The following is a 23,698-nucleotide window of genomic DNA, read 5'->3' on the forward strand; positions in this document are numbered from 1 at the left end:
AAAATATGACTTTATATTGTAATAGAATAATTTTACTTACCCTACAGGCTTGTTAAGAATTATTCCATCAGATTGGTTGGGTGTCGCATGATATTTTTTGAGGGAAGTAGTTTTAATTAAATTGTTAATTAACGAACGAAATTTGTATTCATGTTTTTTTTGTTGACATTTTCAATATTTTATCCTTTTTTCAAACATCAAAATTATACAATTAGCTTGTTGTTTATTTGATTTTCTAAAAATATAATTCAAAATAAACTCAAAACGTTTTTGTCTCGGAAATTTGTGAAATGTTTATCAGTTTTCATCAGAAAATCTCAAATTCTTTGTTGTACCTCTGTTGTTCTGCCAAAGTAATGGAAGGTTCCTATTCTACAGCGAATTCTTCTGTTTGATATGAGATAAATGGTTTAAAAAAATGAGCACTAGTATACGAGTCATAAATCTTAAAAAATCAAGAGATATTTTTTAAAGAATTAGCAGTAATGTCAAGATCTAGATAAATCTCTCTCTCCTTCCCACGGAAGATGGATAGATAGATATATGATTTTATTTTCAAAAATATTTCCTGTCAGTCCTTCCTACGGTGGGGGACTCCTAAACTTTGACACTGTAGTAGCCATGGCGTAATGGTTAGTACGTTGGGCTGTCATGCCAGATGTCTTCTATTCAATCCCTGCCAGTGCCATCTAAAGCTTTTACATGGGTTCTGCCTCTTGCAAATCCTCCAAAGAGTAATTCTTGTCATGAAAAGTGCTTTCTCAAATTAGCTGTTCGGATTTAGCTTAAAATTGTAGGTCCTCTTGATCCCTGACAACATTACTCGCACGCAGGAATGGTTAAGAGTTGTAAGTCACTAGACCCTAGTTCTCAATGGACCGTGGTAACACCTAATTTATTTTAAGAGCTAGTGGGTTTACTCTCTAATTTAAGGCTTACACCACTTCTTCTTATGGCAAGACCTCATATAATCTCGTGATACTTTTTCTTGATACATCAAATGTAGTAGATTAACTATATCAAAGAAAAATTCTGTACAACAAGATACAAACAGGAGTTGGACACAAAATGGTCGGTCGAGTCTGACGTTCGAGTTGATGCCGAGCTAACATATTTGAGTTCGTAAAAAGTTTTACCTTCAATCAAAATAATACAAAATTTCAATAACAAACCCAAGTATCCAGTAAACTCGGGTAATAGGGTATTTTAAATATTTTTGAAGATCTTAAAGAATTATTTGAAGAAATTTCGTGTAAATAAGTGAAACGACAAAGAGCCAAGCTGGCTAAAAAAGAACCAAAAATGTCTACCATAAGTGTATTGAATGATTTGCGAAGCTATTCTCGACACTGGCTCACAGAGTTTATTGAAATATATCGCAAGGAAGAATGTTTGTGGAAGGCCAAACATCCAGACTACAGCAATCATGCTGTACGAAATAATGCCTACGATAAGCTTGTGGAGAAGTTAAAAGAGGTCGAACCGAATCCGGACAGAGCTATGGTGGTGCGGAAAATAAACTCACTTCGTTCGGCCTTCAGGCGGGAATTCCGAAAAACCCTGTCCAAAGAAAATTACGAGACACGTTTGTGGTACTTTGATAAATTGATGTTTATCGCTGACCAGAATCCAAAGCGTTTGTGTGGTGGAGTACAAAAGCGGGAACTAAAGATCAATTTTGAAGATGATAGTATGGAATACGATCAGGAAGACGATGCGGGGGTGGGCAAAAATGAATTAATGGATGGCACTGAATTGCTTGAAGAAGTTACAGGCAATCAAATTAAAACAGAGAACAACCTCAGCAACTCGATTCCCCTTCAGACCGCACAACTTCATCAACATCAACATCAGCACCAACAGCAACAGCAACACCAGCAGACCCAACACCAACCGACCGCAGTGAAGGTGCTCGAGATTACTACACTTGATTCGAATTCACAGAGAGAAATACAGCAGGTAAGATTGAAATTCAAATTTTAAGTTCTTTGTTTTCCATTCTAGATTGTCGTACCTACTCCAAATTTTACTTCTGCAAATCTAGGGCTAACCATTTTTACTACCCCTAGTTGAGTCCTTTAGAATGTTTTGTGAATTCCTTAAAAAACTCTATCTACGTAACGTAGTAATACAGTTTAAAAACCTTTTAACTTCCTGGAAAGCAAGTTTACTTGACATTCGTATTTAAAGTTTCTTAAACTAGCTATTGGCAATAAAAATTAACTCTTATTCTGGAGGTTTCCCTTGTGTTTTGTTGCAAAATCTTTGAATGTTTTTTTTTTATTTAAGGCCGTCAATTCTTTGGAACATCATCAACAAATGCAACAACAAATTCAAAATGCTCAAGCCCAGCAAACGCAAGTTACACAGATTCATCATCAGCAAGTCCCCACCATACAAATATCTCGAGAACATCTTCCAACATTATTCAACTCGACGACTGCCTACGAAAATCCACGACAAAATGATGAATTTGATGCAATTGGCATAAATGTTGCAAGTAAATTGCGTGTAATGAATCCCACGCAGAGAATTATTGCTGAAAAATTGATCAGTGACGTACTTTTTAACGGCCAACTAGACCAATTACATATTTCGACCAGTTTAGCACACTAACACGATAGGTGTACAGTATTTATTATAAATAATTATTGAAATATTAAAATTTATTTTATAAGCTAAGAGTGTAATTAAAAGAGAATAAAAGTTAAAATATGAAAGTGAATAACATTTTTCATTGATTGTGTAAGGTAAGAATTATTTAATTGTTTAAAAGCCAGTAAAATATTATTCAGATAAATTTGAAATGTAAATGTTTCTATTTATTTTTATTTTATTTAGCTTAATACAAGCTATCATAACTTAACACTAGCTTAACATTTTTTTTTTGCAGTTCTTGTTATCAGTTTTCAACATTAATTTAATTCATGTGGGCCCTAAGGCCCACATAAAGCTCTTTAATGTACAAGAACTAACAATTTTGACTTTATTTGACTTAAAATTACAAGGGACGGGGAATTCGGACTCAAAAAGGGAAAAAGTAAAGGGTATCTTTCAGATGGGATTTGGAAATGTTGAAATCGAAAAATACCATAGCAGCGTTGCCGTGACGAAGAATTTTGGATATTGGTTCAAAGTGCCCGTAATTAGTGCGGTGATGAGGGATATAGAAAAGGGAAACAGATGGCAGATTTCGAGGGTTGGTGTTAAGATGAATATCACTCAGGAGTGCCGGGGAATCTATATTGTCCATTAACAATTGGTGAGCAAATAATATATCAGCGTTTTTGGGTCTAATATATGAGGGCTGCAAACCTATCAGTTTTAGTCGATCGGCATAAGGAGGCAAGTTGGATGTATTATCAGGCCACATAAGGCAAATCGAACGAAACGTCTTTGAACATTTTCAATTCTGAGTGAATGGTTTTCATAAAAGGGAGACCATACTTGGCATGCATATTCAAGATGAGGACGGACTAGGGAAATGTAAAGCGCTTTAGTTACATAGGGGTTGGAAAATTCTTTTGACCATCTCTTAATAAAACCGAGAGATCTATTAGCTTTATTAATAATTTGGTCAAAATGGGAATGGAAATGCAGGTGTTTGTCACACATAATACCAAGATCTCTAATAGAATCGACTACGTTGACGGCGTCATTAAGGAAGTAGTATACTCTATGAAATGTGATTTGTTTGCGCGAAAAGGTCATTTGTTTACATTTACCTACATTTAACTCTAGGAAATTATGCATGCACCAAACAAAAAAGATATTAAGATCATTTTGTAAAAGTAAGGAATCAGATGGAGTAGAGATAATCTTAAAAATTTTCTTATCATCCGCAAACATTAGGATATCTGAGTTTTTTAATTTAAGACAGACATCGTTAACAGATAAGACGAAGAGAAGAGGGCCAAGGTGACTACTGACTACCTTGTGGGACTCCAGAAGTTGCATGCATAGGACTGGAGCCTGAGTTACGGAAAAGTACTCTTTAAGTTCTGTTCGCAAGATAGGAGCTTATCCAGTTTTTAAATATAGATGGAAAGCCTAGAGCTCTTAGTTTGAGATAAATTATGTTATGGGATATTTTATCAAAGGCTTTGCTGTAATCAGTGTATATGACATCAACTTCTTTGCCATTCTCAAGGGCTGACAAAACTTTGGATATAAATTCAATTAAGTTAGTCGTAGTGGATCTACCTTTAAGAAAACAATGTTGAGCGGGGGAGAATAAAGGCTTGCAATGGAAATAAACGGAATCATAAACTAAACTTTCAAAAAGTTTTGGAATGCATGAAAGTTTAGCAATAGCTCTATAATTGTTAATTTCAGTTTTATTGCCTTGTTTATGAATGGGAAATATAAATGAATCTTTCCATATATGAGGAAACACACCTTGGGAAAGAGAGAGTTCAAAGAGTGCAGTTAGAGGCTTTGACAGAGAATGCATACATTTTTTTAGAACAACTGATGGGACGCCATCAGGACCAGGGCTAAAGTTTTCTTTGAGGCTTACGATTTTGGCAAGTACCATTTCTTCAGTTATTGTAAACGATGAAAGGGAGGTTTGAGTGCAACCATCTAAATAACTAAAGTAGTGTGGATCAGGATCATGCAGATGTTCAGTATACGATTTGCTAACGAGAGAACGGTACTGATTCTTCAATACAGTACGAAAGAATCAAATAAAACCAATTTATAAGGGACTCAACTGTTAAGTGGAGGGATCTTAATTCAAAATCGGCTGAGCTAAGAAGATTGTTAAGTTTGGAGAAATCAGCCCTACGAAAATCATAACAGTAATTTTCCATTTCAAAAAAGTTGTCTTCAAATTCAATGGGGAAGGAGAGATTAAGGGGTGGATGATAGCGATCCAAGGTTGAGAGAAGGTGAGGGCTCGGGGAGACAACACAGTTATCGCAATCAGATGAGAATATGAGATCGAGGTGTCTCCCCATAAAGTTTGCTACTCCATTTAGTTGAAAAAGACCACAATGAGTCAGACAATCAATGAACAGCGATTCAGATTCAGAAGAGATGTTAGTTGGAAAGAAGGATGTCTGAACATCTGAGGTGGACCAATTGAGATGGGTAAGATTAAAGTCTCCTAGAACGATGATTAAATCATTAGGTTGCACTAGTTCAAGCAGATAATCAATGGCATTAACAGCGGCTTGGTATGCTTTAATTTGTTGGGCTAGTCGAATATAACAACAAAGGACAAAAAGACAAAACTTAGGGAGTGTAACCTTAGCTGATACACCTTCAAATTCGATTGAAGTGGGAATACGGAGTAATGAACTTTCAAAATTACTAGTGATAGCTAAATGCACACCCCGACCGTGTGTATTACTCCCACATTCCACGACATCCATTCGATAGATGGAATAGTCGTTAGTGAAGAGTTCAGTACTAAGGATATCAGGTGTGAGGTTGGTTTCGGTAAGGGCACAGATGTCATAAGGAAGGTTTTGGGAGTTATTAAAGACGGCAGAAGTTTTAGACCTTAACCCTCTTACATTTTGATAGTCAAGGCTAAGACATTTAGGTTTAGTGGTCTTTGGGTTAGGAGCGATAGTATTTCTTCATATCTGCACGGGATTTTTGGATATGAGATAGTCGTTTTGAAGAGATAAACGACGCAAAAGAGGTTAGGTCTTCTCTCACTTTTAGAGGAGAAATTTCAAGGCCATCATGAAATTTCAAGAAAATTTCCATAAGTGCATCACGTTTGGTAGGGAGGCCTTCTTGGGAGATTAAAACCTTAATGTTTGTATTTGTTTTACCTTCAAAGCAAACAGAATCTGGTTTGTCGTGCAGGAAAGCTAGGGAAAGACGAACATTATTGTAGATTTTGTGGTCTCTAAGACGGGACATAACATACCGATCATTAGTATTGGCCTCAGATAAATGTTTAGTAAATTCAACATATGGAGGGATCATTGAGTTAAAGAATTCAATTATTTATCTGATATTTGGTTTATAGGTTACGGAGGTTAGCACTCATCGTAACTGAACACCATCCCGCTACAGAAATCGAAATTACGCCTCGGGTAATTATTGATAACTCGTTGACGACTTTTGGCTATTGTATCCGGACAAAGATTGGTTTCTGGAATGTGAGGACGCTCTGGACAAAGGAAATAAAGGTCCGCACAATGCCAGATTCCTGCAATTAGAGAGATAATTTATGTGGTACAGGATACAGATATTTTAGGGTTAAGCGAAGTGCGATGGTTGGGATCGGGCAATTACAAGTCACCGACGCGAAACACTGTACTGCTCTACGGTGGTCATGACACAAGAAACGCTCGAAAAGCTGGAGTTGGGTTACTCCTTACAAAAACGGCAACCAGAAGCCTTATTTCGTGGGAGCCCCTTGGGGAAAGGCTTATCAAAGCTAGGTTACAGATTACAGTACGACCTGTCACCATTATACACTGCTACGCACCGACCCATATTGGCGTACTTTGTATGGGGAACCGGAAAAAACTCCATAAAATCTGAACCACTAAATTGATTTTTATGAAATTTTTAGAGAAGATTGATTGTTGGAAGGAAAATCAACTCTAAAAATAACCGCCCACTGCCAAGCCCACAAGAAGAAGAAATGGCTTTTAACCAAAACATGTTTTTTTCTAAAATCCAACATTGAACAAAATATTAAGATTATTTAAATTTATTTTGAAATCATTTTTTTTTTGGAAAAAAGTAACAAACTTTCAGTTGAAATGCAAGAAAAAAGAGGTATTTTGTGTTTTTTTTTTTATTGAATTAAAATTTTGTTTATATATCTTTTACTTAATATTTGGGGCCCTCAAAGGGGCCATTTTTAAAGAAATCACACAATTTAGAGTTTGTCTAATGACTATTTGGTTCCTAATTATATTAAAAAATGTTTAGCTTCTTCACTCATCAAATAATTTTTGGACTTTGGCTCAGGCCTTAAAAATAAAGGGTTCTGAAGATATAAGGAACATATGCAGGACATCTTCGTTTGTAGCCGCCCTTGAAATTTTCCTGCTATGGTTGTATCAAATATATCTATTATCCTTATTTCAGCTGTCTTGAGCCTCCTCTGACAAGGTACCAATGGAAATTTCAGAAGATTCTATAATTTCCTTTCCGTGTTAAAGAATCTTATCAACACTTGCTGGTTAGTAGCACCAATGATATAATTTAACAGAAATATTCACAGTTTCAATAGAGTATTCTTTCCACTTTGTTCTATACGTGCCAAAAAAAATTAAAATTTATTTTTGTTTGTTTGGGGTAGATAGTGGAAAGAAGTATCGAATTCTGATTCAGAATTCCAAAAAATATTTAAAAAACGTTGTGTCTTCAAACACACTCTTTTTATCTACCAGCGAAACTCATTATTTTTTCCTGACTTTTCAGATTCAAATGACTATAAAATCCGAATTCGGACGTCTTCGGGTGACTTTTTTTGTAAAAAATAGCTGAGACCCAAGACTTTTAAACGCAATTAACTAGCTTACAGCGACAAACAAACAGTTTTTCGTAAAAAAAAATGCTATCCAATTTCAAATTACAAAAAAACCTATGATTTTATGTGCCTATTCTATTTCAAACATATTTACAAAAAAAACATTTAAAAGGTACAAAACTTTCAGAAAATAAGCAATTCAAAACTGCTCATATTTTTGCCAAATTTCTTTGTTTTTCAACTTTAATCGGTAATATCCACCACAATTTTTTTTTGTAAATCTATTTCTGAATTCACCATTATTTTTACTTTGGGAAATTGTTTTAAACTTTTTAAAAATCCTACTTTGGTAAACATAGTTTTTTCCGCTATTTCCCCCCTCTGCGACGGAGCTTGCAAATGATGAAGAGAAAGAATGCTTTTATAGTCAACTAGGATCCGCCTACAACAACACACCCGCGGAGATATAATTTTGGTTATGGGAGACCTCAATGCTAAGGTTGGCAGTAACAAAAACGGGCTAAGACATGTGATGGGTGCTCACGGAGTCGGCAATTGGTGAGAGGTTAATTGACTTCTGCAACGCCAATAGCCTTGTGATTGGTGGCACTATGTTTGAGCACAAACTTTGTAATAAAATGTCGACGGACAGGCAATCGTCTTCCAACCAAATTGACCACTTCCCGATTAGTCGACGCTTTAGAAGCAGTCTCTTGGATGTACGAAACACAAGAGCACCGATATGTGACTTGCCCGTGACCACCACTTAATGATAGTAACCCTATGATTACGTACAGCTACAGTTCGAATATCCAACGGAACAACTAGAGCCCCCAAATTCAACATCGCCAGACTAAAGGATCCCACGACACGTCAACAATTAAGGGACCACCTGTCACACAAAATTGCTGTGCAAAATGTTTTCATTTCAGGTGCTGACAGAATAGTCGGTCGGAAAAAAGGAAGCAACAACACTTGGCTTTCAGAAGAATATTAGGCAAGGATAAACGAACGCAAACAGTTAAGGGCTCGAATAACTGCTACACAAGAGGAAGAAAGAAACGAGCTGGAGTCCTCGTATCGCATGAGGTTCACCGCAGGGTGCGCGGCGACAAGCGTAACTACATCAACGCATTGGCGCAAGAAGCAGAAGATGCTGTAAACAGGTGCGACTGCTGTCCGTTTACAGAATAACCAAAGAGCTAACCGGTACACACAGCTCAAAGCAACACCTGGCAAAAGAAGTAGACGGTACTGTGATAACTTCGGTGGATGAGCAAGTCAAAAGGTGGAAGCGCCAACGTCATCAAGCGAACTGCTTCATCAGCTCATAAAAGAAGCCTGGACCACCGAAAGCTTCCCCCATGAGTGGAAGAAAGGAATTATCGTCAAGCTCCCAAAAAAGGAGATCTTACAAAGAAAACTGAAGAGGAATTTGCGTTCTACCAGCCTTTGCCAAAATAGTAGCAAAAGTTATACGGCAACGCAACAGGGAACACCTTGAGGCTACGCTCGATGCCGAACAAGCAGGATTCCGCGCTGGACCCTCCTGTATTGGTCGTATTAACATCCTACGGATCATTATTGAAAAAAGCGTTGAATATCGATCACCACTACACCTGTTGTTCATCGCCTTCGAGAAGGCCTTGATAGCGTTAACAGGGAGTATATCTGGTTAGCTTTGCGGAGGAGACTCATCCCAGAAAAACTAATTGCTATTATTAAAGCAGCATATGATGGATCCAAGTGTCACGTTCTGCACGATGGTAGGTTGTCAAATGATTTTGAAATCCCAAGTGGAGTCAGACAGGGCTGTATTCTGACGCCAATATTGTTTTTGTTGGTGATAACTTGATAAGCGATGCACTGTGCTCAGCTCTGTCAGGTAGCGGAGGGATCCAATTTACATCCTATTTAAAGCATTAAGATTACGCGGACGATGTTTGCTTACTCTCTCATAGGATCATGGATCGCAATCAAATGACAACAAGTGTGGAGAGAGAAGCAAAAGTTGTGGGGCTGAAAATTAATACTGGCAAAACAAAAATTATCAGCCTCGGAACCCGACCATCCTCTTAAATAAATATTTTCTCGCAACCGGTGGAAAAAGTAGAGAGCTTCCAATACCTTGGAAGCATCGTTTCCACCGAAGGCGGAACCGAACAAGACGTCATCTGCCGCATCGGCAAAGTGAAATTGGCTTTCGGTATACCCTCAAAAATTTGGAGGAATAACTCAATCAGTGTAAGAACAAAGCTACGGCTGTTTCGCCCAAATGTCGAATCTGTGCTTCTTCATGGGTGCAGCACTTGGAAGGTTACTTCAGCCATAACATGAAAGCTGCAAACATTCGTAAATAGATGTCTTCGTAATATCCTAAGGATTTTCTGGCCAAACCGTATTTCAAATGAGACAGGTCAGGAACCTATAGAATCCATAATACGAAGACGTAAGTGGCGTGGATTGGACATACGCTTCGAAAAGGTAACGAATGCATTGCAGGCCAAGCAATGCAGTGGAATCCGCTCACACAAGGAGGAAGAAGAGCTGGACGACTGAGAAGCACATGGCGCAGGACAGTCGAGGCGGAATCAGCGCCACTAGGCAAGAGATGGAGGGAGCTGAAACACATCTCCGGAAACCGTACACTATGTCGTGTAGGCGTAGTAGAGGCCCTATGCCCCTCAAAGGGTCCCTAACGGACTTAACAGGTCTGAGGACCTAAGTTAAGGTAAAACAACAAGTCATAAATATAAGTATTTTTAGATTTATTTATTAATGTTTCCATTTATCAAATATTTTGGGAAACAAAAAAGAAATATTTCCAGTGCATTTTCGTGGTACCACTTTGTCGAGTATTTATCAAATTTAACAGGTTTGGAAATATAATATAATGAACTTTGGACGCACTTACACAGTGGAGACATATTAAATGCGTACTTTATGTAAGGTGTCGCTACAGTCCTATGTGAACAAGAGCCTCACCAAACAGACTTATCATATAACATAGTTTCAGAAATTGTTATCACTGTGGGTGTTTAAAAAGTAAATAAATAAATAGTTTTTATTTTTGTATCGTCCAAGTTAAATAAGAATTAAATATTTTTGTGCTAATATTAGTTGCATGGCTATATTTTTTTAACTGAGTGAATGCTACAAGGGCGGATCCAGACTTTTAATCACACACTTAACATAAAGATGAGTTTTTAAGCACTGCCTAAAAATGTTCTCTAAAGGAGGCTGACTAAATTAAATAACATAATGTACCTTAGATTTACATATTTTAAAGGCTTAACTGACAACTTTAGTTATTAGATTATATTAGAACACTGCTGTCCACCAAGATACTCGTTTAACTGGATATCTTGGTTTGCAAAGAACCTAGTCCACATCATACTCATGGCTAGTTTTGCTTCATTACTTCTTTGTTTGGCATGTTTTGAAAAGAGATTGTGTTCAATCCAAACACCCAGGTACTTAAATTCTTGCACAACGTCGATGCTTACATTATTGAGAGAGTTCTTCAAAAATCATCACCTTTGTCTTTCTTGTATTGATGACTAACCCCTTTTCTCGCAAAATGTTTTCAGCCTGTTTATTTGTAATTGCAGAGTGTAAGAGTTTTCGGCGAGTAGTACTAAGTCATCATCATATAACAGAACTTTAATTTGTATATCAGCAAACGATATCCCTCCTGGGAGTGTATCACAAATGTCGTCAACAAACAAAGCAAAAAGTAATGGGCTTAAAATACAGCCCTGTGGAACACCTGCAGTTGTTTCACATCATTCTGAGAAGTCCGTTACATCCCATACAGATGGACTAAATTAAGCAAGAAATTTAGAGTACATGGTCAATAATTTTCTGGAGATTCCTATCGTTGAGAGCTTGTAAAGCAAAGCCTGTCTGTGAACTTTGTCAAATGCTGCCTTGAAATCTACGAAGCAAGCGTATAGTTTTTTCTTTGTATCAATGGATTTTCTAGCAATGCTTGTCAAAGCAAATATTTGATCCATGATTTTCTCAACTGACCGAAAACCAGCTTGGAACATACTTAAAAGGTTTTTTTCTTCGATCCATTTGGTAATCCTTTCGTATAGAATCGAAGCAAGAATCTTCCTCAAAGTGCTTAAAATAGAAATTCCTCAGAAGTTTTCCGGTAGGGTAGCATTACCGCTCTTGTGAATTGCAAAAATAACTGCTTGGTTCTTGAATTGAACTGCGCTATTTTTAGAATTCTACTGGAATTCCATCTATGCCAGGAGCTTTATTGTTTTTCTTATGAAGTGAAGAATCGAGTTCAGACAAAGATATTGGACAATTCAGTTCATCACCTACATCGAAAAAGTATGGTGATTAACCTCAGCCTATAAAAGAGCCTTAAAATGTTCTGCTAGCGTTTCAGCTCCAAGAGTGTTCACCAAATTTAGATTACGACCACACAGTTCAGTAACGTTATTCCAGAATGTTTTTGAATTTTTGGATTCCGATAGCTTTTTAACTAGATGTTTCAAGTACTCTTTTCTTTAAGATGCACACAGCGAAGGTAGATATTTTTGAAAAACAAGACGTCTTTAGACCTTCAGATACACAAAACATAATTAGCAGAGGCTCTTACAATCGTTATCGTACCATATATTTCGTGGAATCAATGAATTGGTGTTATTGAGTAGATAGAGCTGATTTTTTAATGACATTTATTATTTTTTCGTGAACCGTTAACATTTAAGGTACATAGTTGGAAGAGTTGTCACTTCACTCAATAAAAAATACAGTAGTGGCTGGAAATATGTGTCCATTTACTAAAATAAAAAAGTTGAAATGAAACATTCCGGTGGTGCTATTTTTTTTTCCGGAACTGTGCATATGCAACTTAAACAAAATGGTTATAATGAAACATTATCCATTAATATTCCAATATTTTTATCCAATAATCAGGAAAACTTTATAAAACGCATCAACGCTCCAGCCCGGAAGGCCATTGTGATGCCACATGAATCTTAAGGCTTCCTCCTAAGCTCAATGGAACCAGCTTGAGTCCCTTACGAAACGTGAGACGATGATTATGCTGATATGATTCAGATCGTTAAAGAAGAACTCTCCTAGGTAACTCTTGCGTTTTCGAGCCAGAGCAGGGCATGTACAGAAAATATGAAGAACTGTTTCCTCCTCTTCCTCGTCCATACAGCTTCTGCAAAGCTAGTATGGAACTTCCTAACAGAATAGCAAGATATAAAAGATCTCGCCGAATAGGCCTAAGCTATTCTTTCTGGAGTGTACATGTAAAGACTACAAATTACGGTGGAGCGAATGGTTTTGATCCGAGCACTATTAAGTAGTACTATCAGGGCTGATGTATGTGTCTGACGTTTGAGTTGGTGTCATTGTTGATTTTTGTTGCAGTGTTGAAAGTTGAGGTTGACATCGAACTAAAAACTTTTTCACCGAACAAAACAAAATTCATCTGCTTTCTGCTTGCTTCTGAAGTTAAGGATTGAAGTGCATTAACAAACAAACACAAAATAAAAACTACTTTTAATTAGTTTTGCTCATAAATCTATAAATATGGAATCTAAAATGTGTTTAAACGACCTACGAAGTTACTCCCGTCACTGGCTAACAGAATTCATGGAAATCTATCGCACCGAGGAATGCCTTTGGCAAGGCAAACATCCCGACTATGCTAACCATGGTATTCGAAACGCATCCTATGATAAATTGGTGAAAAAACTTAAAGAAGTCGAGCCTAATCCAGATAGAGCTATGGTCGTGCGTAAAATTAACTCACTGAGATCAGCATTTAGGCGAGAGTATCGTAAGAAGATATCCAAGGACAACTACGAGTCAAGATTGTGGTACTTTGATAAACTGATGTTCATTGCTGATCAGAATCCGAAACGTTTGCATAATGCACAAAAGCGTGAACTCAAAATAAATTTTGATGATGACAGTATGGACTACGAGCAGGAGGAGGAATCTGAAAAACATGAGATTAATCAGATTGAGGAACAACACATTGCACTCGCGACAGAACCGATTCGTTGCCATGTTATAAAATCTGAAAATAACAACGGTGATAGCTCCCTTCAGCAACAACAGAACCAATCAATTCCACAACAGCCACAACAGTCCTCACTCAAAGTCCTAGATATTACATCGTTGGATGTGAATTCACAACGTGAGATACAACAGGTGATGAGAAAAAGAGAAAACTTAAAAATGTATACCTAGGTCTATTTCTTTATGTACCTTTAAAGACTACTATTTTCATAGATTTTTAGTAAGAAATTATCAAAACTAAGATAAGGGACTAATTTAGCAAACTTACTGCTTTTCTGCACACAATTTCTCTTCACCTGTTCTTAGTGTGCATCCTTTCAGCAACATCTTTTTTAAAATGATCTGTTGGTTTTTGAATTAAAGAAAATATATGCATTCAGGTACATAATTTCTCTAAAAATTAAAAACAAATTTCACTTCAGTTTTCATGAGATTCATAGCTTTTATATTAAATCAATAGATAGATACATATACGTACATGTTCGTTGTTTTGCAAGTAGCCATTAGTAACCTTTATATTCTTAATATTCACGTTTAAATCTCAGTTCTAGAGCATCCAAAGCAAATTTACTTCAAAAAGTAGATTTCTTTAATTCTTTAAGATTTTAAAAGTTTTTGTATTTAAAAGAAAACAAATTTAAAACAACAAAAAGACTTTAGAAAACCTTACACTATTTACATATGTATGTGTGCCAAAAAAAAGATGGAATTAAAGACGCGTTTCAGGATTTTAAAGGCAACTTAATATTAAAATGGCGATTCAAAGTTTCTTCTTAAAAACCTGAATATTTGCTCTTTCCTCAGAATAGGAAAACCGCTTAATGGTGAATATCGTTTAATTACTAAAAAATCATTTGATGAAATTTTTCCTATACAACTTAACTGTATAAGCTTTATAGCGCCCCCTGGATCGTTAAAATTTGTGCAATTTTTTTTTCATTTTCGACTTATTTAAGGGTACTTTTTTTCACGATCTAAAGGAGGTTTAATTGTGCTTGAATATTTAAAAATACATCTGTTTTGTGATTGTAATTATTAACACTTTAAAAACGAGAAGGATTTGAAGGCAAAGTTTCTATTTTGCAACAACCGGTAGAAACAAAAAAAATGGAAGAAGGTTACATTGCTTTGTTCTAACTGTTTCTTCTTTTTTGGTCTGATATTTGAATACTGTAAAATCAAATTTTGTAAATTGAAATTTTTTTAGGCCGTTGACTCTATCGAACAACAACACCAACAGCAGCAGATGCAAAATGCCCACCACCAAGGTCAGCAAACACAAGTCACCCAGATTCATCATCAACAAGTCCCTACCATTCAAATATCCAGAGAACATCTTCCGACTCTCTTCAACTCGACAACATTCGATCATCCACGTCAAAATGATGAATTCGATGCCGTTGGCACAAATGTAGCCAGTAAACTACGAGTCATGAACCACACACAGAGAATCATCGCAGAAAAAGTAATCAGTGACATTCTTTTCAATGGACAACTTGGCAATTTGAATATTTCATCAACTTTAGTAAATTAATATAAGTATACTACCTAGTATTTTCTATATTTACCCATCATTTTAAAAGCTCCAGGAATCAAATTCCAGCTGAAATGGTATTCATATTTTGAAAATTATTCATGTCTTCATGTAAAACTTTATGTATATAGATATATATACAATAACAATTTAAATTTCAACAAAGCTTTAACAGTATTTTATTTAGGAGTTGGTAAAAAGAACAATTGTGATTATCTAACCATCGAGACTACTTAGACAAAGGATCCTTTGAAGACAACTTTCCCCACAAATATTTAGCACCCTGGAAAGTAAAACAAAAATGTCCTTTGAAACAATTTGAATTGATTTTTTGGTATTTTTCTTACTGTGATGATAGGTAAGTCTATCTTTTCCTCTTCCGTTACAAGAGCCTTGTTATCCTGTAATAGAGCCCATCCATAGTGCATTCCAATTATTGCTGGAATCATAACAATTGCGACTAGATTCCTTGAGACAAAGGATAACTTGGGAGTTTTTTTAGCTGTGTCGACAGGTGATAAGTCCTTCATTTTGATTTTAGTTTAACAAATAATTTAGTTGTGAAATTGACACAAAAAATTTATTATTGTTTTCTTTGCTTCTATTTAAAAACTTTTCGTAAAATGAAAGGTGTTATGAATTGTGAAGAGGAAGACACAGATTTTGACGTTTAATTATAGGCCTGTTTATTTTAATGTGATTTTCATAGATGAATTTCGATGGTGCTGCCAAGTTAATATTTTGATTAGAAACTAACACAGTGATTTCAGTGCTTAAACAGAAGTTCCTGAAGACTACATCTTATGTGAGAGTGTGCTCTTAGGATAAAATTAATTTTATTATAAAAGGAAGATATATTTCAAAATAAGATCCACTCACAATTCTCATAATACGTCATACACTACTAAATTTTGCAATATGATAAACACTTTTTAAATTTCACAATATAAGTCATTGACCATCACATCAAACTTTAACAAAAATGCTTAGTATTGATATCCCGGGTCGAAAAGATATTTCGGGTTCCCAAAAATACTCTTAAAAAGTGGTTCTACATTTTAAGTTAAGCTTGCTTTCTTGCAGGTTTGGCGGAACAAAATTATAATTAATTTTAAAAAATTGTTGTATTTTTCTTTAAAAACATTTTTTTTGGCAAGGAAACTAACGACATCTATTATTGTAAGCTTTGACAAAATAATCAAAATATAAAATCAAGTTCAAAAGTGTCTTCAAATTTCCGCTTAACCTCAATGAATAAATGACGCCACCGCGAAGTTGGCTACTAGTAGTCTATATTTAGTAGTTCAACGAGCGCAATATTTGCATGAATTGACTTTTATCAACTGCAAAATGAAAAATCACTTATTGAACTGAAGATTTTTTTAAGCTCAGAACCATTTGGGCCCGGTCAGAATTTTCCCGGCTTACACTACTGAGCCAAAGCTAATTTGACAGAACGATTATTTTTATATATATTTCATTTCGAGCACAAACAAAAAAATGTGTTTTGGAATATAAATCAATATAGAAAAGGTTTTTTTTATAAAGTATCCAGCTATTTGTCTAGGAAAATATCTTAAAATTACGCAACTATAAGCAGGAAAACATGCCCACAAATAATAATCAAATCTATTAAAAATTGGCAATTGACTAAGAAAAAATAAAATGAAAATATGAAACATAAGGAATTTATTTAATTGAACTTTTGGTCGAGATAGACTGAGACAGTTAAATAGTTGCTAAGTGGCGAGATAAGATGATTGAAACAGACAGAACTAATTGCTTCGTTGAATTGAAAGAGCCGAAACGAGCCACCTCAGTTTCGCAACACTCAGTTGATTTTGGAACGGCTTGGGTCCAGCGTAAGAGGTTTTGTGGAAAAATTTTAATTCATTTCCAAACACCAGCCCTATCCTAAAATGTCATAAGGTTCAGAATTGATCAAAAAGCCCAAAATTGGTCACAAGACCAATCGCCAAAAACCAACTAATGGGTTGCTATTGAATTTGTCGCACAAAAGAGCCATTGTTTCGGTAGCTGTGTGGCAAGTGGCACCGTCCTGTTGAAACAGCATATCGTCAATAACCATATCTTAAAATTCGGGCCATAAAAAGTTCGTTATCATCTCACGATGACCACGACCACGACCATTGGCAGTAAGTAACTGGCTGACATGCCTCATTAGGAAAAAATCCCTCTTGGAGTATCATTCACCCAAATACGGAAATTCTGCTTTTTGACTAATCCAATTGATGAAAATATTCCTCAGCATTGAAAATGATTTTTTTCGAAAATTTATCATCTGACCATTGATGACGCTTGAGATATTCAAAAGCCTATAGTTCTTGAGTCAATTTTACCTTGTAAGCTTGTAATTGCAATTCTTTATGCACAATGCTCATCAAAGACGCGTGTGCGAAGTGTAATTATTGGGCAAGACGATGAGTTGAGATAAATTTTCAGCACTATGAGCTATACGAACAAGTACTGGAGTTTTCACATATCTTACATATCTAGTTTGCTCTAATTGCTCGATTTTTCCGATTTAGACTGACCGAACAAATGACGAAGTGTACGCATTTATGCATTTTGATTTGAACAGACATTTTCATTATAAGCCTGAATAACTTTCATCTCATTGATCGTTTGATTGAGAAACTTCAAAAGAAATGAAAAAAAAAACTTTACGTTTAGTCGTCGGTTCTTAAAATTAAGCCAGTTTTTATACACATATTTCACTTTCTATACATTATTTTGTTGGATGGTAGCAAAGACGTTTATTTCGTTTGATGTTTACCTTTTGGCCAGTAAAATTAAAAACTCAAAATGTCGTTGTGGTCAAAATAAACAAAAAATGTTGTCATTTAGCCCAAATGTTGAAACACATGACAAATTGTGGGCGATATGTCAAATTGTAATTTGAGCATTATGATATTCCAAAATTAAATTGTTAAGTATGAAAACAATTTTGGGATTTCTGGCGTTTGATGAATATTTAATATCTTGGCGATATTTTATTGGGGAATAAGACTTTTTTTAATTTGGAATTTCAAATGGTTGTCAAATTTTTAATGTGAGCGATAAGGTTTTGGCCAAATAGACCTAACGCCACAAAAATCAAATAAAAGGTTTTTCAATATATCCGCTTAACCTACAGAAGCACTAGTAGCTTTTAAGGAATAATTGACACCAATGCGAACTTCACATTGACTACTATCAGTCCATATCTCGTAGGTTAATGAGTATACGTTTGTTCTTTGTTCTTAGACTTAATTTATAATTTGTCCCCATACGGAAAATATAAATATTATCCTTTTAATTTTTGAAAACGCAACACAATTGGTTTGAAGTCTTTTGCCTTAAATCTCGGGAATCACAGTTATCATATTACCTATGTAAATTTTGTTGTTTTGGCATGACTTAAAACTCCTTTTGATGTGTTTTGACTTTGACAGTTGACACTGGCAACTGGCATCGAAAAAAGAGGTGAACTATATTTTTCGCATACAAAAATAATAAATGCAAATAAATATTTTTCCCTTTTTAATAAATATTTACAATATTATTTTTGTAGTTGATTGAAATAAGAGAATCAATTAAAATTAATTCCTCCTTGATCACATAATTCAAATTTCAAAATACAGGGACGAATATGTCGTACAAGGAAAAACCAAGCACGTCCAACAACAAGGAGGAGATGTTTGACTGCTTCTACACTGAAGTGAGTGAATAAATAAAATAATTTGGTATTTGTTTCTGTTCTATATTCTAGTTGTTTTATTTTAAAATTGAAATTAAATGCGAGTAAATTTAATTATTGTTCTTCTCACCTGCATATATCCCAAATATGAATTTAAAAAAAATAAGGTAAAACAAATCGAAAAAAGAGATTCTGTTCTAACTTCGAAACAACAAATTGATAGAATTCTACGTCCTGGCTCAACATATTTCAATTTAAATCCATTCGAAGTTCTGCAACTCGAGCCCGAATCGACCATCGAAGAAATTAAGAAAAAATATCGTTCTCTTTCGATTTTAGTTCATCCGGACAAGAATCAGGACAACAAGGAGCTCGCCCAGACGGCATTCGACATCATAAATCGGGCCTGGAAGACCTTGGAGAACGAAAAGACACGAAAGAAATGTCTGGACGTTTACGAGGAGGCAAAGGACAGGACAGATCACATGGTTAATTGCTCACAACACATTATGTTCTAATCTTCTTAGGTTAATTTTAATAATTCTTTTTTGTTTGCACTCCCAGATCGCGGAGAAGAAAAAGAAACTGAAAAAAGACGGCAAATCCCATGAGCCGATTCCAGAGGACGATCCGGAAAAATACAAGCATGCAATCTATGTAATGGTTATGAAGCTCTTCGCTGATATGGAACGCCGGAAACAACAGCTCGAACAACGAGATCAGGAGGAAAGAAAACGAAAACGCGAAGCCGAAATCGAGGAGGAGGAAAAACGCAAAACCGACAAGGAATGGCAACAGAATTTCGAAGAATCGCGACAGAACCGAGTAAACAGCTGGCACGATTTCCAAGCAGGCACGTCCAAAAAGAAGAGTAAAAAACAAAAGAAAATGCACGGAATGTTCGAACCACCGAAACTAAAGCCAGAAACTCGATAGATCTAGCACTCGAATTCTTGTCACAGTTAGTAGTTGGCCTCCCAGACTTTGCATCTTACACGGTTGTGTGTAATATTTTAGTTATTGTTTTTAGCTATTAGGAAAAAATACCATGCATACACAACAAAGAGACTATAAAACTATCATGTTCGGACGATATTTTTACGAAAACTCATAATTTTTACAGTTTGCCACAAAAGAATTCATCAAACTTCATAAAAGTTTCTATTCTTTTCTAATATTGATTTTGAAGTGAGCAATAATAATCTTATTTTATATGCGAAAATGCAAAACAAAATATATAAGTAATTAATTAAGTAAATTAATTTTGTGTAATTTGGATTTTTGTTTTGTTTTTGAAATTTTTAGCTTTGAAAAACATCATCTATTAATCGATTTAAAAGCAGCATAGGACAGCAACTAGAAGGAAGAGGTTTACATAGCAATTTCTAGTTTTGGCATCTCTATCAAACTTATCCGTTTGCGCAGAATGACGATGGAGAATGCACGATGCATTTGGTGCCAAAAAAGGTTTTAGATAAGGCGATGCACTGTCAACGGACTTCTTCAGAATCGTTCTGGAAAAAATTGGGCAACACTCAAACTTCAACGCTAAAGGGCATTCTTCCAATGGTCCATCCAATTACTCGGTTACACCGATGACATTGACATAATTGGATGATCAAAGCGTTATGTCAGTGGAGTGTTTTTGAGCACTGTGACGGAAGCGGAAGGTCAAGACCAAGTATATGCTGTCATCAAAAAGGATATTAAACAACAACATCTTAGACAAAACGTCAGCATAGACAGCTTTAATTTTAAGGTTGGTAAGGACTTTATCTACTTAGGCGCCGCTATAAATTTAAGACAACGGCACCAGCGCTGAAATCAAACGAAGAATAAATAAATAAATAAATTAGGTGGCTCAACCGTCAGAGCCGTTGAGAGGAACTCCGGGACAGGAACGGAAAAATCTCGGGCCCCCATATTTATCATTTTTTTCGAAGTTCATGCCTACTGATATGGATGTTCTAATTTCAATTACAAATAGCATGAAATTGAAATAATATTTTTTTTTTCAAAGTGAACCGCAATAAAGTGTTAATCATCAAATCAATCTAATGTTATCGTCCAATTTAGTTAAAATGGAGGATGGATAGAAAATAATTGTACATGCTATTAGATTATATTCCGAACAGAATCATACATTCAATTCGATATTATCACAATTTTTTCATTAGAGTTAGTTTGCATTCAATGAAATTTTTTATTTTTGGAAACGAGCTCTTCTAGGTTTCTGAGTAGCAAAACAACTTATAATTGCATTGAAATTCAATTTCCTTGCCAAAGGTGCTGCGATGCATAGTGTATTACGTCCGGAAACGCAATCTTGTGATGAGCACGTAGGATGAAAATTCTTTGTTCTAATAAGAACGCTAAAGGAACCTTTGGCACTAGCTACGGTTACAGGTATGGTGGGAAATAAACGGACAGCAACACAAATGTTGGGGAAAATCTTCTCCAAGTTCTGCTTCAAAATTGGCTCCATAAATGTGTTTCAGATGAACCTTGTAGCGGAGTTTTTAATTCCAATTTCGTCCATAGTTAAAAACTGCCATACAAATTAAAATGTAGCATTCAAATTTTTCATCATATCGCCCCGATGAGAAATTCCAGATATAATTGAATCAACTATGACGTAAAAGGTGTTTCTCTTAAAATTTATTTCTTCGTCTGTTTCCATTTGCTCTCGGGCTCTTCGATTTTCTCCAAAATGTCTCTTTTATTGCCTTTTTCGGTTCGATGGGAAAGATTCTGGAACAACACCTAATCCAGTAGCAACTGCTTTGTATTCAGATAAAATTTGATCCTATCCGTTCCGAATAGTGTTCAAATCGGAGATCAAGTATTCAAGATTTCGAATTTCAACGTCAATAGTCATGTTTTTGGCTTGAACAATACTTATTTCATTTAAAGCACTAAGAACTTTGTACCAAATCGAAGACATCAGGACGCATTCAAATATGTGCAAATATTTTAAAACTCAATTAAGGTTTTTCAGATAATTTGCAAATGTTTTCACTGCCTCAATTCAAGCTGACTTGTATCGGAAAGTTCTGGAAGGGATCCGGGCACATTTTTCAAACAAGTTGAAACACTTTTAAACAACACCAAAAAATGTGATGCGGCAGTACAACATTTCGCTATATACACACTTTGAAGTGATTTGATATCCTTCAAATCTTCAGAAAACAACTTATTCAAAATATTAATTAATTAATATTACGGAAACCACAATGGAACAACGTTTGTGTGGGGTTTTCCGGTCCCCCGAAACCGAATCAAAAATTCGTGCCAAGGAGAAAAGAAACTTTATGAAATCAGAAACAGAAAAAATATTTGTGGCTTGTTTTAAGTTTCCGGGCCCCTATTTTGACATTACAAATTTTCAAAATAAATTAAATTTGAAATGTAAGTATGTTAAATTAAATAAGAAAAGCGAATCAACTTATTACAACTTTCTTTCAATAGTTCAGAGTTGCCCCAATTTTTCATTAAATATTATCAAGAGTAAGCCAATAATAATAGGGTTACCAGCAAGCTTGTGACTGATAGATTGGTAAATAACATGAAAACAGGGCCCGATTGCGAAAGCATGAATGATTTACGAGTAAATTTTCGGGCTCCTAAAAATAAGTGGGAATTGGTGTGTTGATGATGAATATAGATACATTAAAAAAATCACTCTACCTCATTGCTTTCAATTTTACGGGCCTCTAGAAAATCGGGGGTTCTCCCCCCTTTCCCCCTCCCTCTCGACGGGGCTATGAAGATTTCTTTGAGAATAAGAGCCAAGTGACTAAGAACTCTCTGTGCACGAGTAATGTTGTCAGAAATGGAGGGGACCTACAGTTTAAAGCCGATTCCGAACGGATAACTTAAGGAAACACTTTTTCATGACGTGAATTACTCTGGAAGGAGTTGTCAATTCTTCGCAAGAGGCTTGGAGATTGTTAATGAAAGCATAGATAAGCTATATTAAGATGATAACTAAAATCAAGTCGAAAACATTGATAGATGAACAACAAGCTTGTGCTTGCAAATTGACAATACATTTGAATTTCGAAAAATGCGACTTTGGGCACTCCCGTGCGTTGTCGCTCGGTATGAAACCAATCCCAAATTCAATAAATCTGTTTATAGAGATATAGTTCTTGATTACATAGTCAAGCTGTACTCCAAATATTCGCTTTATACTTAATTAACTCGATCACACTTTATTGGGGTAAATGGCCATTTCCATGTAGAGAGAAGTGAAGAAGCAGGCTCCTTAGGAAAATAGGTATAACGACTCCACTGATAATAACCGAAAAATGCTGTGGTATAGAAGAAATAATAAATAAATTGGGTGGCGCAACAGTCCGTTGAGAACTAGTGACTTACAACTCTCAACCATTCCTGTGTGCGTGTAATGTTGTCAGGAATGGAGGTAACCTACAGTTTATGTGCCGAATCCGAACAGCTAATTTGAGAAAGCACTTTTTCATGACAAGAGTTACTCTTGGGGTGGCGCAACAGTTCGTTGAGAACTAGGGTCTAGTGACTTACAACTCTCAACCATTCATATGTGCGAGTAATGTTGTCAGGAATAGAGGGGAACTACAGTTTATGTGCCGAATTCGAACGGCTAATTTGCGAAAGCACTTTTTCATGACAAAAGTTACTCTTGGAGAATTTGTCAATTCCTCGCAAGAGGCAATACCCGTGAATAAAACTTTAGGTGGCACAGGCAGGGATCGAACTCAAGACCTCTGTCATGACAGTCCAACGTGATTAAATATAAAAAGGGAATTATAACTAGAACCTTATAAAGACTACGCAAGTTTAAGTAAAAATAACTTATTAATAGTAACAAATATTTTTCACTGCCCACCATCGCTGTAATCCCAACATTCGCCTAAATATTCCTCACCGGAAAGACATTGACCTAATTATGTTTTGGGAAAAAGTGAAGTAC

At 35.7% G+C, this 23,698-nt stretch overlaps 4 protein-coding genes across 4 annotated transcripts; 3 read left to right on the forward strand and 1 right to left on the reverse strand.

Moving 5' to 3' along the window:
* The first annotated feature begins 1,050 nt into the window (after window positions 1-1,050).
* On the forward strand, window positions 1,051-2,728 carry LOC129938878 (GATA zinc finger domain-containing protein 10). Its single transcript, XM_056046694.1, has 2 exons — window positions 1,051-1,959; window positions 2,290-2,728. The coding sequence occupies exons 1-2, from the start codon at window positions 1,303-1,305 to the stop codon at window positions 2,614-2,616; spliced, it is 984 nt and encodes a 327-aa protein (XP_055902669.1). The 5' UTR covers window positions 1,051-1,302; the 3' UTR covers window positions 2,617-2,728.
* Window positions 2,729-12,860: 10,132 nt separating this feature from the next.
* On the forward strand, window positions 12,861-15,210 carry LOC129942337 (uncharacterized). The gene is made up of 2 exons (XM_056051208.1): window positions 12,861-13,642; window positions 14,718-15,210. The coding sequence occupies exons 1-2, from the start codon at window positions 13,016-13,018 to the stop codon at window positions 15,042-15,044; spliced, it is 954 nt and encodes a 317-aa protein (XP_055907183.1). The 5' UTR covers window positions 12,861-13,015; the 3' UTR covers window positions 15,045-15,210.
* LOC129942338 (uncharacterized) lies at window positions 15,200-15,719 on the reverse strand. Its single transcript, XM_056051209.1, has 2 exons — window positions 15,392-15,719; window positions 15,200-15,327 (listed from the first exon to the last, which is right to left on the reverse strand). The coding sequence occupies exons 1-2, from the start codon at window positions 15,572-15,574 to the stop codon at window positions 15,274-15,276; spliced, it is 237 nt and encodes a 78-aa protein (XP_055907184.1). The 5' UTR covers window positions 15,575-15,719; the 3' UTR covers window positions 15,200-15,273.
* A 2,764-nt stretch (window positions 15,720-18,483) lies between these two features.
* On the forward strand, window positions 18,484-20,016 carry LOC129938950 (dnaJ homolog subfamily C member 8). Its single transcript, XM_056046790.1, has 4 exons — window positions 18,484-18,530; window positions 18,619-18,765; window positions 18,912-19,232; window positions 19,309-20,016. Exons 2-4 carry the CDS (start codon window positions 18,697-18,699, stop codon window positions 19,678-19,680), a joined length of 762 nt encoding a protein of 253 aa, XP_055902765.1. The 5' UTR covers window positions 18,484-18,530; window positions 18,619-18,696; the 3' UTR covers window positions 19,681-20,016.
* The last annotated feature ends 3,682 nt before the right edge of the window (window positions 20,017-23,698 follow it).

The sequence above is a fragment of the Eupeodes corollae genome, chromosome 1 (assembly GCF_945859685.1).
Source record: "Eupeodes corollae chromosome 1, idEupCoro1.1, whole genome shotgun sequence".
NCBI classification, from domain to species: Eukaryota; Metazoa; Arthropoda; class Insecta; order Diptera; family Syrphidae; genus Eupeodes; species Eupeodes corollae.

What these genes read in the sequence shown, in the direction of transcription:
- LOC129942338 (XM_056051209.1), bottom strand. Translation starts at nt 15,574, where the DNA reads ATGAAGGACTTATCACCTGTCGACACAGCTAAAAAAACTCCCAAGTTA. An exon ending in TAGACTTACCTATCATCACA is followed by an intron (nt 15,328 to 15,391) that starts GTAAGAAAAATA and finishes TTTACTTTCCAG; the next exon opens with GGTGCTAAATATTTGTGGGG.
- LOC129938950 (XM_056046790.1), top strand. Translation starts at nt 18,697, where the DNA reads ATGTCGTACAAGGAAAAACCAAGCACGTCCAACAACAAGGAGGAGATG. An exon ending in TTGACTGCTTCTACACTGAA is followed by an intron (nt 18,766 to 18,911) that starts GTGAGTGAATAA and finishes AAAAAAAATAAG; the next exon opens with GTAAAACAAATCGAAAAAAG. An exon ending in AGGACAGGACAGATCACATG is followed by an intron (nt 19,233 to 19,308) that starts GTTAATTGCTCA and finishes TTGCACTCCCAG; the next exon opens with ATCGCGGAGAAGAAAAAGAA.
- LOC129942337 (XM_056051208.1), top strand. Translation starts at nt 13,016, where the DNA reads ATGGAATCTAAAATGTGTTTAAACGACCTACGAAGTTACTCCCGTCAC. An exon ending in CACAACGTGAGATACAACAG is followed by an intron (nt 13,643 to 14,717) that starts GTGATGAGAAAA and finishes AAATTTTTTTAG; the next exon opens with GCCGTTGACTCTATCGAACA.
- LOC129938878 (XM_056046694.1), top strand. Translation starts at nt 1,303, where the DNA reads ATGTCTACCATAAGTGTATTGAATGATTTGCGAAGCTATTCTCGACAC. An exon ending in CACAGAGAGAAATACAGCAG is followed by an intron (nt 1,960 to 2,289) that starts GTAAGATTGAAA and finishes TTTTTATTTAAG; the next exon opens with GCCGTCAATTCTTTGGAACA.